Source organism: Mizuhopecten yessoensis, unplaced genomic scaffold, assembly GCF_002113885.1.
Source record: "Mizuhopecten yessoensis strain PY_sf001 unplaced genomic scaffold, ASM211388v2 scaffold10203, whole genome shotgun sequence".
Taxonomy (NCBI): domain Eukaryota; kingdom Metazoa; phylum Mollusca; class Bivalvia; order Pectinida; family Pectinidae; genus Mizuhopecten; species Mizuhopecten yessoensis.
The window spans coordinates 294,879-311,789 of record NW_018408430.1 but is presented as its reverse complement, the minus strand read 5'-3'; the positions used below and the strand labels follow the sequence as shown (position 1 = coordinate 311,789).

The following is a 16,911-nucleotide window of genomic DNA, read 5'->3' as shown; positions in this document are numbered from 1 at the left end:
ATCAAAGCTAATATAACATAAAAAACTAGAATTTTAAAAAAGAGACACTTATACTAATTCTGACTGTCAGTGAAGCCCCAATATGAGTCATCGAAACATACATACGCGAATGTAGATACCTTGTCATCGTCACAAACCTTCACATCGGTCCTGGTACCTTTAGGGTGTATCTCACTGGCCCCAATAGTGATTACATGTTCATGTTGTGTATCATTAATCTCACATCACATCAAGATTTAAAATAATAAGAAAACGTAGGTATCATTTCCACACATACATATACAGAACCAAACAATTAAGGCTTGAATCTTGATTCAAACAAGATTCAAACCTTACGTTTCAATAATCATATTCTTTTTAGGAAGATGTGAAAATCCATTCTGATAGTTTGTTGCAGATTCTTGGGCTGTTGCAAGTCTAGTCCTTCATTGAAGGACCATCATACAATATGGTGGTGAAACAAACCACTAAAACATTTTAATGTCATATTTATTTTTTGTTGATGAATTCTTAGGTTTCGATGTAATATTTTCTTACGCATCATCGCGGACGAATAATGTCTAGACGCAGTCGGCAGGCTCACCTGCGAGTCAACGTTAGCTATCGTTTTACTAGCTCGAATTGGAAAGCCGCTTAATTTCGAGGTTCGTCATTTTCTGGATTGTGAAGCAGCAGTAATTAAATGTCGAATAAGACAGGAAACCAGACGTCATTTCATATGGCAGTTGGCTGTTCGACAGCATTACATATATGACTGGACAACATGAATTTGTGATACAAATTGTTTTCGATTTGTACCGGTGGTTGACACTGACACAGTAGGCAGAATGTGTAGCTGGAGGGAGATTTTTAGGGCAGTACATGATTTGTCATAACCGCTTTTTACAGCTGATAATACTTTGCTAATTTATTGTTTTTGGTTGCTTAAACACTTTCTTGTTTAGCATCAATAACAATGTAAAATCTCATACAGGTGGTATCGTCTTTGTTTAAAGATGTCAATAGTTATCTCCCTTTGCAATATCTGAATATATGTATTCATACGCACAGGTAATGCTAATCTGGTTAATTTCATCGGCAAACAAAACAGGTAGCATTTGGTAGCTGCATTGAGTCCAACTTGAGTTGATGTCGAAACATTTTTAAAATAAACATACGCCTTTCATTAAGCACAATCAATTATACACTAAACATGTATTAATCCTCCAGTATACGTTATATCACCCAAAACAACACATTATACTATTATACTACCCGGAATAACACATACAAATGATTACTGATAAATAGATGTACACATGTACAGCAAACAACATCAATATTGTTTGCAAATAAAATTCTTCAGCATATACTCTAATTCACGATGTAAAGCAAGACTGAACCACATGAACAAACGGATGTTAAGCAAATCTAGAAATAGACTGATATAAAAGACAAGAAAAAAAAAAGAAAAAAAATATATATTAGTCAGCTTTATGATGATGCAGTGAAAATTAGAGAAAAAAAAAGAAAAAAATCCTTTAGTTACAAACCGTCCTGCTCAGAATACCCAATTGTAACCTTCCAAAAAAACTATGGTCGCCATAAAGGTACAACGAACAAATCATACTTACGCAGAAAAATACATGATATTTTTCCGAGACACAACAAAAGTATATTCTATGACACCGATAATTATCTGATTACTAGGATGGTGTTCTAACGAAAATCTAGTTATCAGTGATTTCCCTGTCTTCGAATAATTTGTTTTACAAGTGTTTTGTCCAACAGACTAGCATATCTAATTAAACCTTTCATAATTAAATATATACCACATGTTCGAAAAAAAATAGAATACATAAAAGAATCATAAATTGATATTTATGGGAAAAAAGGCCACCTTATAGGATGATTAGAGGAGCAACCGACTCGTTTTTCTATCAACTCTGTCTTTCCGGCGGTGTCCTCCTGGGCACCCGTCCTCGTGTGACTCTGGCTGTTGCGAGGACGTAAACCCCCATATAAACAAACGTTGGTAGATGTTTTACGTGTTAACCTCCAACTTGTTTACCAACTGATGTTTAATTCATTTTTGATTGACTGTTACGGAGGACAATGTTGTGCCAACTACAATGATAAATGACGTCCACCTAAACGTTGATAAAATATGTTGTCTTGAAGCACATTTGATTTTACACGGATACGCCTCTTGACCCTTTTTTCAACCCTTCTCCAGAGCACGTGATTATATCCAATGGATATAGCAACACCCCCAAACGCATAAATATCGGGGTGTGCATATATATAATCATATACCAGGGAGACAAGACAGCGGATATACAGTGAGACGACAGCTCCAGTCGCCAAGACGCAAGTAAGTTATCATGTACATGTCTTGAATGTTAATTGTTTTTATTCACTCTCTCTCAGAAATTCATATGTATATGATATGATATACTTGAAAACAGAACAAAATAGGAAAGCAAGTGATTAAAACGAATTGCAACTTTTTTTTGACATATTATGTGGTATTTATTCAAGAACGGAACCATATTACTAAGCGATCATACTTTTCATTTCTGTCGATTTTTTCAGTTCCAAACGAAATAATATCTTTATGTCGTAAATTTAATCACTCTTTTGGTATTGTATAATTGGATATTGCGAAAGGGTTTTATCAACAGTGTTATGAGTGATAAGGTGAGACATAATTAACACACCTACTGTATGTTTAATTCAGACAATGTCATTAGAGTCGCTATTCTGTCCTTTATGTTAAATCGGAATCGATAACTCTTTAATTTCAAAAGATAATTGATGCGTAAGCATGTTACAAAAATATGACGACAAATGCTAACTGGGTTTATTCTGACCAGAACATATTACACATTTTAAATACCTGGACTAAATATATCTTGCAAGAAACCAGAACGAGGATCGTGTATAGTCTATATCACTTTCTGCGTTGAACGTACCAATAGCCTCTATCAGAAATGTTCAGAAACAATACTATTAACCGATCACGCTTAAACCATTTATTCATATCTTAAGTTGAACTTATTTCAACACTGCAACAACAAGGTAATCACTAATGATTTGATGAAAACATAATGTTACTTTGCTTATAACTAAAACTTAAACTAATTATTTTTAGTCCCAAAACAGTCATGAAACGTTTACTAGGCTTACTAATTAGACATTATGTGAGTGAAACAGACACGCTCTGGAGGTTCAACTAACCTACAGTGGTGAATATCATATGAAGGTTGTTGTACTATTATAAGCCTATCAACAATTTCAATGGGACTTTTATTGTATGGGGAGCACCCATCCGTCCGTTTAGACTTTGGTTTCTGTAAGATAACTTGAGCAAAATACGCGCATAGTTGATAAACGTACGGTGCTCTGATTGGAGATTGTATGTTCCTGCAAGATAACTTGCTGAAATATCGTTTGAAATTTCGTATGCATTTACATTATACAAAGACTTTGGTTTATTTCGAACTTTTTAAATATTTATATTATGCAATGTCAAATGCTACACTGATATGATTTTGGCCAAGATATTAAACTTTTGGGAAGAAGCTAATGGCCACGAAGGTCTCTGTAAACAAGAGACTGCATGTCATTTCTGTAAAATATCATTTAATATATTGATATAAATGTCATTTTCGTTCCCAGATATTTTCATGATTTTCCATGGCTTACCATTTTAGAGCTATCTTGCACAAAGGAAGTACGAGTTTTTAAAGAGTTTGTTAGCAATGTTCCTAAACACAAGCAGTTTTAAGTTATTGAACTTTTGGAGGGTTACAGTTATTTCTAGGTCAGAAGCTGATCGATATTGGACATATTGATAATATGATTCGCCGGCACTATATAAGTATGTATTTTGCTTTGTAAGAACAGCTAGAAACTCGTTTTACTCATGATTTGTAGTTTACACTATCATTATAATAAAAATGATAGTTTACACGACACAAGCAGACATATCTCTCTTAGAGGCTATGTGTTGAGGGGTATTTTTTCACACGAATCACTGCTTCAATCGACTATTTACATATTAGCATGCACGGCATACCTGGCCCAATAAAATGCCAGGCAAACCAATGTAGGTCCTCCAGCCTACTCTTACGGTGTGCTAGCATGCAGATCTGCTTCCACTTGATGACAAAAAAACAAAATTATGAAAATACCTGCTGTCGTTATCAAAACAGAAGCTACATGTTAAGCTGATAATGCCGATAACACACATTTTCTATCCTTCTCCCCCGTTTTCTGCGCGCTGATGAGGAGGCTGATATCTACGATGGTCGATGGTGGCGAGGCATATTTGAAGCATTTATACATCACTTATGTAACACATTACACTTTTGTGGTACACGTTTGCTTAATAATGGATTACATAATATATATTTGCTGCAGTCAAAACGCATGACCCGACGCATCATTTTTACCACTTTAGGTAATAGGATGGTGTCACCATTTCTTAGAAGAATTTCTTCAAATTTTGAAGTTATATTGCTTTGAAGTAAAAAAAAATATTCTGCCACAAAAAAATAAAAAAAATATTGGTTGTCTGAATTTAATGGATTTTAAATGGAGATTTATGTAAAAAGGAGTGAATTTTGAAAAAAAATATGAAACACAACTTTTTGCAAAATAATGTCAATACAAATTATACTGACATAGATAAGTATTGCATTAATGTATATTAATTTCATCAATGCTGAACTTGTGTAAGATTAATTATCTATAAACGATTAAAAATTTACATTTTATAATAAAACCATATGCACATAGTAATTGCATGTAAGAATTATCGTTCTTGAAAAAAATCACAGTAATGAAATACGTAGCCGGTTTCCTGAAGTACAGAAAAATGGACACATGTGACTCATTGATTAAAAACCCACTGAATTAATGCCTGGACTGCTTTTAAATATTTCAATATTGAAAGAACACACTGTTCTGTCAATAATAACCATACAATATTAATCAGTTTGATATTAAACATTAAAATATGCGGGAATTGTGATACTGTCTCCCTATTTCCATTTATCAATACCCTCCTATGACCTTAATCATCCTTACATAATTCATTTAAAAAATGCCCCCAGAGCCTACCAGTGACATGCGATACATAGTTTCAGTTTTGGAGAATTGGAATGCATATAATGCTCTATTCACAGCGAGATCATACACATAAGCAAAATGCGACAAATTATTTTTTGGCATGGCTAACAGACACAAAATGTACAGCTTGTATAGCAAGTTTTCGCCGGGAAATAAACAAAGCCTAATTCAATCTTTGTCATTATATTGGTTATCAAGTTATTATTGAATATGGAATTTCAAATATCCCCTTGGACGTACAATTCTTGAAAAATAGATCTCAATTTCTTAACCTATATTAACTCTGTGGCTACGAAACTATGCAAAGGTTATTATGTGCACAACCATTATAGTTTGTCATAAGATTAGCTACTATTTAAAAGATAACACTGCTTTAAACCTGTGACCTTTAATTAAAACCCTGTATTCAAAATTTAAAAATCGATAAACTTCTAGCTACACTTTATTTAAATAGCATGACCCTATGATGTATGGTTCTTCAGACGAATGTTTGTTTTCAACAAATGTTTCCTTTGTGACCTTGAAAGACGGTCGAAGTTATTTATTCAAATACTATTAATAGCCAATAATCGCATTTTCCTACAGCTCAAACAACATAACCTGAGGTGTAATGTTTGCTGCGAAGACTTGTTTTAGACTCTTATAGATTTGACCCTACGTACCTCGAATAACGGTCAATTTGATTTATTAGATCAACACTAAAACAATAATTGGAATGGATTATGCAAAGTCACCTCATAAATTTGAACACCAATAGCCCAACACAATTTTGGTAAAAGTCAATTATTAAAAAACAATAAAGATAAGGAAATCGTATACTAAACAGAATATCTTCAAGAAGAGAAAACCATTGAAAATTCACAACGAGAATAATCAGTTTCTTTGAAAACGTAAACATCTTCTTCTGCTTTATCGACAATAGGCGACATCAAAATATAGGTCAAACCAATTAAATGTAACATTTGGCGTAGTGAATCTTTAACAACATGGTGATTACTACGAAGCATTAAAACCAAACACACACTGGGCGATATTGATATTGATAAGTATCACCCTCGATGATTCAGCATGACTAGGTATGATTTATTACTATGACGTGTTATTATGCTTTCACTTTCAGCATTAAGGTTAGAAGATTTTTTTATAAGTATGATTGTATTATAATTACCAGCTTTTAAATCTTGTCTGGACATGCAGGCATCAATATTATGACAAAGTGGTGCTTTCACTTTGGGATTCAACGATCAATCGAGTTATCACCTTTTTTCAGAATTTCTCTCATGCTGGGAAATCTGTTTGTTCAGTTTATAATCGTCTCAAAAATCTCAAAGATTTTCACAGAGTTAATGACCTTTTCTGTATCGACGAGTGTAACAGACACCCGTATGTGGTGTTGTTGCTGAACTTGGTTAGACTTTGTACGACTACTGTAGAGAGGCATTTTTTTGTAGGTTAAATATGCAAAATGCGACTATCTAATCCAATCCCTCCTTTTCATAATCAACATCCATTGATACATCAATATGATATTGCATCTTTTTCCTGGTGACATTCAATATCAATCCATCAAGTTTTAATCACTAAAACACCAATCGAGATGATGGGATCAAAAGACTCTCAAATATCTATCACCGGGCATAGTGTAGGCTAATCAATTTGTCGATTTGATTAATATTACTGTACAACAAGTGTACACACATGTGTAGCGTAGCATAGTTAACGGCGATTGTAATTGTCAACTCAGGCATATTTTCCATATCTGTGTATATACATGTACGTTTAACTGATTATTTGTCTGATGAAGGTGTTAGCATACATACCGCGCTAGTAATCAAAATTTCACACATAAACACTTGATTAACTGATTGTGCTATATGAACCTTCTGGAATCCTTACTTACCAACCTGAAAACAGGTTCGGAAACGAATGGTGGCATGACTGAAACAGCCCTTTTTTACGGTCCAACTGAAGTAATTAACAAAAGTCACATTCCTAATTTATAAAAAAAAAATGGGATTCTCATCTCCCCATTATGCCCCATTCTAAATTTTGGTCAAATTAGTATTGAAAATTAATGTACAATAATCCCTTTTAGATCGTGTGACAGTCGTCACTCAGGCTTTCAGTACTTATATATTTTGCAAAAAAAAGATGAGGGGGGTACGGGAGAGAAGTGGGCATACACAGTGAAAAAAGGTGGATACCTAGAAATATTTAAAGTGTAATTATTTGATTGAACCCGACCTGTATCATGCTTATCCTGTAACATAAGCGAAAACTTTAAAACTTATAAAGTTAAAATATAATGTCAAATAATGAGTAAAAAAGTAATTTGCAAGAAAAACGCATCGCACTTGTGTAATTGCTATATACCATCGGATAAGGTATTGGAAGTACCATTTAACAACGAAAGAATTTTTTTCTAAGAAGATTATATAAGTTTCAACACGGACTTTTAATCTTATACCTTGATTCCATAGTGCAGTGAGAAGCTACCCTCTCTAGGGTCCCCTTTGCAAACTTGGCAACTCAGTCAGATCACCTGTGTTAACAGCTTTATATCAAAACCGTCACGTGACCTTATCCGGGCTTTATCGTAGAAATTGAGAGGTCAAAACGGACATTTAGAAAGGACTATGAATATGGGGATGGAAAAGACGCGTACTTGATAGTGCATATTTGTTTAACGGTATGTCCCTTTAATATCCCACCAGTCCCATCTGACAGACGGCATAATGTTGTAACACATGTTGTAAATAGGCGTCCCAATTTACACAAAGTAAATTTTGAAAACAAATTAAACATACTTTCAATCAGGCATCACAATATACTACCACGAATACAAAAACCACAACTGCGACTATAGGCTAAACTTTGACAAGACGTTAGATTCATCGCACTAGTCTTTGAGCTATACGTAGCCCAGATAACTAAAAAATAGCAAAACCTGTAATGTAGTAAAATACATACCGAATCGTACATCAACGATCATTCAGATATGTCCTATTATCTAGATACATGTCAAGTGAAAAGTAAAAGCACCGGGCGTTAAAGTTTAATACCACGGGATTATATATCAACATGTGTATGTGAAAAACTAACTTATTTCTAGTACTAATCAAACTGTCACTGTCACGGACAGATTTGAATAACATGACATTTGAAAATATTATCTCATTGAAATAGTGCTTTAGATGTCGGCAGGAATCGGGATACGAATATAAAAATGACCACTTTAAGTTTCCCCATTCTAATGTCGGATTAGATTTCATTTAACTTGAAATCACTAACATGTTAGTTTGTTTGTAAGAAATTAGCGAATATACAATAGTTTTGACCTATTCAGCGTGTATTGAAATATATGAGAAAGTGCACCGTTCTTGTCTACTCTGTTCAACAAAGATTCGAATAAGTTTGTACAACAACTCTAAAAATAACTAAACAGCTTCCCCAATTGACTTGTTACACTGAGTAAATACCCCAAACTCTTGCACACACAAGTTTTGCTTCATAGTCCATGCATATTTAAAAAGTAAAAAAAAGGTTCCCAAATCTCCACTCATCGCCAGCTCCCTCTTCAAAAACACCTCTAAACAAGCGGGTCACGGGACTGGTTTCATTTTTCGAATGCGGGTACCAGCATTCCATTTTGTATAAAACATAGATTTGCTAGCTGACAAAACAATTTAATTTAACTTTTTGATTAACTTTCAACAGGTTAAGCGCTCAAGGTTATATGATCTTCCACTGAACTTACTGCGAATGTGACTTGAAATAGCGTTTGTAAACCTGTCCAAACAATCCAATTTAATTAATTAGATACATGTACTATCTATCTTCCTTAACTCATCACTCATTGTAATAAGTACCGTACCTGGTGCTTGCCCACACATAAGGTCCCCGAGTACGTTTCGTAGCCATATACCAATACATATTTCGTATATGACTCATGTGGTTTAAATCGTAATACAAAGGGCGAAGTGGTTTGAACTAGTTTTTTTTTGTTTGTTTTGTTTTGTTTTGTTTTATTGACTACTAATAGCTTTAATCTTTTAACGACGTGCCTCAACGTGACATTTCCTTGTTAATTTGTTATCGTTATTACTGCACATTTTCTAACTTTCCGCTAAAGCATATGCTCAATGTATTCATACAAAATATTTAAATATCATAATTGAAATATATTTGTATGTTATGCCAATGAACAGTTTTGTTAATCATCATCAGCAACTGATCCATTAAGATAAATGGCGATTCATTTATAGCGGCAAATTTTTAATGATTTTGGATACAAGCAAACGCTAGTTATAAGTCAAATCCGTGCCATTACTACTTGCACTTCTATTCGTTATTATTTACATTATATAATTATGTAATTACATTATATTTCCAAGAAAATTTGATATTTGTAGACATCTATTTGTCAGTATAAAAGTAAGTTTGCAACCTCATAATTCGATGAAAATAGGTATTTGAAAATTATATATTTCATATTTAAAACTTTTGATGTATTTGTCGAAACGTGTCATTTTAGCAGATGCATATACATACAATTGTGTTTATGGCTGTTATTTACAAACGTATTTGGTTTTATATTGCCTTGCAGGATGAAGAGCATCCTTGTTTTCCTGTGTTTTCTGTGTATCACAGTTGCTGGAGTTTTTGGCGGTTAGTATGAACTTCATATTACAAAATAAACCTATATGTTTCGAAATTTTATCAATGTAATGCTATCAAACGTATGCTTTACTTTTTTTCCAAAGGCGGCAATAGAAGACTCAATATTGATATGAAAGCCTAAATATCACTCACCTAGTATTTAACTGATTTCAATAGGAGCTTTAAATGTCGCATGACATAGACATATTCAATTGGACAGCTAAACAACAACAGAATCAATAATTCAATGTGAAACTTCAGTAAACAATTGATTTAATCGCTTCATTTTGCTGTAATTCGTATAAATTGGATGCATGGTTAAATATATAGGATTGTACATGAGTACCCATCTCATATCAGATGGAAACGAGTGAAAAATCCTTTTCATCATATAACTGAAATACTTTGATTTGTTAATAACTAACACTTGCGTCGTCTGCTATTTTTCAATTATTTTTGTTGACATGACCGAAGAAGGTAAGAAATATCTGCGTTGTAACAAAAATTTATGAAATCAATTTCACCCCACACCCACCAAATGGATTTCCAATGATTAAAATAGCATTTACGCCAATGAACCTATATATGTTATACATTACACTATCGTTTTTGAAAAAAATAATAACAAAAAAAGAAACCCCACAAAACTGGGGTTGATTAATTTTCTAACTAATTTCACGACAATATGATTGCAAAATATTATGCTTATACAACGATGTTAAACGCAGGGTTAAGAATAAAAAAAAGTAAAAATATGAGATCGAAACATTTTCGCTATAGAATTGTATTAATAGCTTGACCAAAAACAAAACAATAATGATTGACGCAAGGTAAGAAAGAGCATATAGCCAGTCTGTACCCGTCATTAGTCCCTATTAGCCTTAGTCATCAGATTATTTTACATAATGTTATGCTACATGTAGACTCTTGTTGACTTAGTTTTATGTACTCTCCAGCAGGAGGAGGGAGCTCCGGAACACATAGCCAGCCATCAAATACAGGTAATATATACTGGTAGAAAGATATAGTATTAAAATCAGTTTTGAAAGGCTAAGTATAGGATTAAAACGTATTTTTTTTTTTTTTTAAATGTCTGCTATTGAATCATTTTATTCACAGTACCAAAAACAACCAACACAAAAATGAATGACGAAAGATAAGGGGGAAACTCATAACTAGTCTATACACATTATACATGTATAGCCCTATTAAAACGATTAGTATCTGCTTGTCATTTATAACCCTTAGTCATAAGTTTAGTTTACACAATGTTATGCTACATGTAGACTTTTGTTGACTTAGTTTTATTTACTCTCCACCAGGAGGAGGGAGCTCCGGAACACAGAGCCAACCATCAAATACAGGTAATATATACTGGTAGAAAGATATAGTATTGGCGGTACATGTGTAAGCACCGTTTATTTGCTTCTTCGTATTTTTAGTGATTGTTTGATTCTGTTGAAACTATCAGTCGTTGATATCGGCGTAACGTTTTGTATTTAATTAGTTTTGAAAGGCTAAGTATAGGATTAAAACGTAAAAATAAGTTTTTTTTTAAATGTCTGTTATCGAATCATTGTATTAACAGTACCAGAAACAACCAACACAAACATTTATGACGAAAGATAAGGGGGAAACACATAACTAGTCTATACACATCATACAAGTATAGCCCTATTAAAACGATTAGTATTTGCTTGTCATTTATAAGCCTTAGTCATAAGATTATTTTACACAATGTTATGCTACATGTAGACTTTTGTTGACTTAGTTGTATTTACTCTCCACCAGGAGGAGGGAGCTCCGGAACACAGAGCCAACCATCAAATACAGGTAATATATACTGGTAGTAGCCGTAGCTTTGTGCCTGGAATTGGTTTTTAAACGCTGAGCTTAGAATAAAAAATGTGTAAATATGTGATCGAAACATTTTCTGCTATACACTTTTTAGATCACAAAACCAAATTCAATCAAAACAATATGAAATGACAAAAGGTAGAATAAAAAAGCTGGCCTGTTCCCGTCACGAGACCCTATTAAAACGATTAGTAGTTGCTTGTTATTTATAAGCCTTTGTCATAAAGTTATTTCATATAATGTAATGTTACATGTAGACTCTTGTTGACTTAGTTTTATGTACTCTCCAGCAGGAGGAGGGAGCTCCGGAACACAGAGCCAACCATCAAATACGGGTAATATATACGGGTAGAAAGATATAGTATTGGCGGTACATGTGTAAGCACCGTTTGATTGTTCCATCGTATTTTAGTGATTGTTTGACTCTGTTAAAAAAGTATCAGTCCTTGATATCGGCGTAACTTTTTGTATTTAATTAGTTTTGAAAGGCTTAGTATAGGATTAAAACATAAAAATATGTTTTTTTTAAATGTCTGCTATCGAATCATTTTATTCTCAGTACCAAAAACAACCAACACAATAATAATGACGAAAGATAAGGGGGGACATATAACTAGTCTATACACATCATACATGCATAGCCCTATTAAAACGATTGGTATTTGCTTGTCATTTATAAGCCTTAGTCATAAGATTATTTTACACAATGTTATGCTACATGTAGACTTTTGTTGACTTAGTTTTATTTACTCTCCACCAGGAGGTGGGAGCTCCGGAACACAGAGCTAACCATCAAATACAGGTAATATATACTGGTAGAAAGATAATTATTGGCAGTACATGTGTAAGCAACATTTAGTTGCTTCTTCGTATTTCTAGTGATATTCCCTGATATCGGCCGAAGCTTTGTGCCTGGAATTGTTTTTTAAACGCTGAGTTTAGAATAAAAAAAATGTGTAAATATGTGATCGAAACATTTTCTGCTATACACTTTTTAGAACACATAACCAAATTCAATCAAAACAATATGAAATGACACAATGTAAGAACAAAAAAGCTGGCCTGTTCCCGTCACGAGACCCTATTAAAACGATTAGTATTTGCTTGTTATTTATAAGCCTTTGTCATAAAGTTATTTCATATAATGTAATGTTACATGTAGACTCTTGTTGACTTCGTTTTATGTACTCTCCACCAGGAGGAGGGAGCTCCGGAACACATAGTCAACCATCAAATACAGGTAATTTATACTGATAGAAAGATATAGTATTGGCGGTACATGTGTAAGCACCGTTTATTTGCTTCTTCGTATTTTTAGTGATTGTTTGATTCTGTTGAAACTATCAGTCGTTGATATCGGCGTAACTTTTTTGTATTTAATTAGTTTTGAAAGGCTCAGTTTAGGATTTAAACTTAAAAATATATTTTTGAAACAATGTCTGCTAACGAATCATTTTAATCACATAACCAAAAACAATCAACACAGTAATGAATGACGAAAGATAAGGGGGGAAAATATAACTAGTCTATACACATCATACAAGTATAGCCCTATTAAAACGATTAGTATTTGCTTGTTATTTATAAGCCTTTGTCATAAGGTTATTTCATATAATGTAATGTTACATGTAGACTTTTGTTGACTTGGTTTATTTACACTCCATCATGAGGAGGGAGCTCCGGAACACATAGTCAACCATCAAATACAGATAATATATACTGGTAGAGATATAAAGTATTGGCGGTACATACACGTATGTAAGCAACGTTTAATTGGTTCAATATTTCAGTGAGGTAGCACTGTAAAGTCGGCATCAGTTCCGCGCCATCACAAGGAGACAAACGCGAACATATCGCAGCCTCCCAAGATACACACACATACACTACACGCATGCATCTTGCATACAGGGGAGGCCGTCCTTAAATGACCCTAGCTGTTAATAGGACGTTAAACAAAATCAGACAAACAAACAAACAAAAAGCTTACTAGTTATGTAAAATTCTCGTTACAGTGTAATTTATTTCAAGTGTCCTCAAAATGTAATGTGTAGCGTTATCAAGGGTTTTATGAGAATATTTTTCCTGATCATTGTATTCTACATATGTGTCGGAACAATTGTTTGCTTTTTGTTAACACTGGTGAATCCTTTTTGTACGAAAACGTCATGTGAACCATACTTAGATATACCGTTAAATTATTTCCTAATGTGTCGTGTATATAACTATACAGTGTACTAATGTGTGCATATATAGAGGTAAACGTTAATTTCCATAAGCAGAAAGTCTCCATTCCAGTTGTCTCTTCCACAAGTTCATATGTACTTATTATGATATATTGATTTGAAATTACGAGTAACAAAATCTCAAAACTATCTTTAAAAATCTCAAAAAAATCCTACTCTCCTGATATGACGATATAAAGACACTTGCCAATACTAGTTTATCTCAAGGTATCTTCGATTGTTTTTTTTATTATTTCAAGTTATGGACAAATAAAATAGAAAACCCAAAACGCATAAAACGGTAGAAATGCTTACATAACGTTACATCTATACTAATGCATGATAATAAAGGAACAAAATATTAACATCCCTGAACATATCTTGGTATTTGTTAATGAAAACCAGTGCATGCAGATATCAAGACGTGAATAAATTGAAAAAAAATCAAATACATGTTAAAGAGCGATATTAAGTTTTCGCAGTCGAAGATTTAGATTCTGTAACAAAAACCCGAACGAAGCGTAAGACAATGTGGAGATGTATCACAGCCCGATAGTGAGATATCCCGATCTTGTTCTACTACAGGTACAAATGTAGCTGTTTTTTTCACCTATTAATTCGAAAAAAAATATTTCAATTTCGTGATAGCTTTAAAGTATCCCGTTAGAGTACTCAAATACATATGTTATTTTTAGTACTTTACCTACGTTTGAATTACTTACGCGTAAACAATGTTATCCGTTATTTCAGGAATCAAACAGCATCAAAGCAATTTGTATAACGACAGATGAAAAATTTAAGACGGGGTATCACCTGGAGGGGTATCATCGTCTAATTTGCGATAAAAAATGTATTGTTCATTACCACCAAAATCAATGGTTGCAACTTTTATCACAGCAGAACGTAAAATATAGCTACATTAAATCTCCATTTTGTGATCTATAATATCATTTTTTTTCAAACCGTTTTCGCATTGTAATATTATATGGAGATATTCTTATAAAAAAACAATTTATTGTCTTACTGTTTATTAGGTAGCGATGGAAAAAACAGCACAACACCAAAGTCAGGTAAGACTCCTTTGTAAAATGGTGTTGGTTAATGTAATAGTAATACCATTTGGATAACACAGCAAACAAACAGTTATACTACATGAGAAGATCACATTTGAAAAGTGAATTAACAAAATAAAGATTTATGAGTATTGGTACACACGATTTTCTCTCTCCTTAAAATAATGATTGGATTACATCAGAACTTAATAACACATTAGGTGTACTTGCTTAAAGATGTTCGCATTTATATATATTTGTATGTAATAACGTCAGGATAATTGAACAATGGCTTTAAAAAAAAAAAAAAAAAAAAAAAAACATCCATCAAAATGAAGTTCGGTTGATACACATTTCTTAAATAGACAATACGGCCAAAACTTATGAGAAAACTCAGTTGAAATATAAACGGCCTCTTTATCAATGATGACGTTATTCAAATGATACGTTATATAGCAGCCGATCGTTTAGAAAAAGCATATGAAAGGTAAAAGGTCAACATGTTTATCTGGTTCTAATATATGCGTTTCTTTCTTCAGGCACTGGATCCATCGGACACGGTTTATCTCCCCTTATACTGATGTGTGGAATCCTAGCCAAGCTGTTTCTGAGTGCATGATTGGGATATTTCAAACACAAAGTGTGTCATCCTGATAAATATACCAAATACATCACCCTTTGAACGAAATGACGGATGACATCGTTCAATGTTTACGTTTTACAGTCTGGTGTTACGAAAATGACTGTGTTTCTTTATTTGATTATAGATCAATTTTTATTTATTCTTCATATCAAAATTATACATTATATTGCGGGATATTTTTGGAGTAATCAGCAAACTCATTTCAATATATCTCCCACAAATCAAAATTATCTAAAACATTTTAAAATCTAAACGGAATTAAGTGGTTTATAAAAGTAAAAAAAATTCTTTTGTTAAACCAATAGTCTAAGAAATGACTGTGCGATGCGTTTTTTATGATTTATGAATGGATGCTTACACAGTTCTATAGCAGTTGAATCACATATGATAATTCAACAAGTTTGCAAGCATTGAAACACATTTGTGCAATGTGATGAGCTGCAATTCTGAATCGTTTATATAATGTGTCTATTTAATTTATTTATGTATTTTGATAGCTAATTCATTGTCGCTGTGTTGTTATAAATAAATATGCACATGTGCATTGCGAACTGTGTTTCTTTCATAATTTTCATAATCTTTATATCATCATTATGTATGATGAATTATGAACTCAAAGGTATAAACTATTTCGAACATGCTAAATGTATAATAATTAGTATAAGTAATTATTTTGTATATTTTATGTTAGATACTTTAAAATTGGTTAATATTAAATCATTCTAATTGTACAACATATGTATAGCGCTAGAAATATCAGGTTCGGGAAGATAATAAGCTTGTTGTATCTCACTGCATGATCCTCAGGGGTTACTAAAATAGGAGCTCCCCTCATCCTCTCCCCAACCCTTGCATATCGGGGTGGCTTCTTCCTTGTCTTGTGTTTTGGGGACATTGAGAAAACCGGTTTTCTACCTACCTAGACATGCGGTCTCATATGCTCATCGCTGCTAAGATGACGTTAAACTTTAAACAAGAATATAAACAAGGGCACTGCAAAGCGGTACATAATACGCCCATCACATGCTGAATTACCAGTTGTTTATATGGTTGAAGTATGAAATATTTCTGAGTTATAAACGATAAAGGAGATATGGTAGGTGTAATACATCACTAGTATACTCAAAGAATGCTCTGTGTTACGGTCTGCATTTTAACGGAGCACTATTGCATAAAGATAACACACACACACATATGAAACTTCGTTCAAGGCAGTTTAAATCTAGTTTACCCGTTACGTGTCTAGCAAAAGACCATAACAAATTTCCGCCCGCTACTAGAATTTAACCTTTGATGTTTCAGACAAAATGTCTCTGACCTATCATCCGTTTTATGCAGCTGCGCGTTACCAAGACAATATTAA

General features: G+C 33.2%; 1 protein-coding gene across 1 annotated transcript; it reads left to right on the top strand.

The window, feature by feature from the left end:
* The first annotated feature begins 2,279 nt into the window (after positions 1 to 2,279).
* On the top strand, positions 2,280 to 16,092 carry LOC110459744 (extracellular serine-rich protein ARB_03024-like). Its single transcript, XM_021512157.1, has 8 exons — positions 2,280 to 2,353; positions 9,722 to 9,783; positions 10,731 to 10,775; positions 11,097 to 11,138; positions 11,566 to 11,607; positions 12,830 to 12,871; positions 14,888 to 14,923; positions 15,445 to 16,092. The coding sequence occupies exons 2-8, from the start codon at positions 9,723 to 9,725 to the stop codon at positions 15,522 to 15,524; spliced, it is 348 nt and encodes a 115-aa protein (XP_021367832.1). The 5' UTR covers positions 2,280 to 2,353; position 9,722; the 3' UTR covers positions 15,525 to 16,092.
* The last annotated feature ends 819 nt before the right edge of the window (positions 16,093 to 16,911 follow it).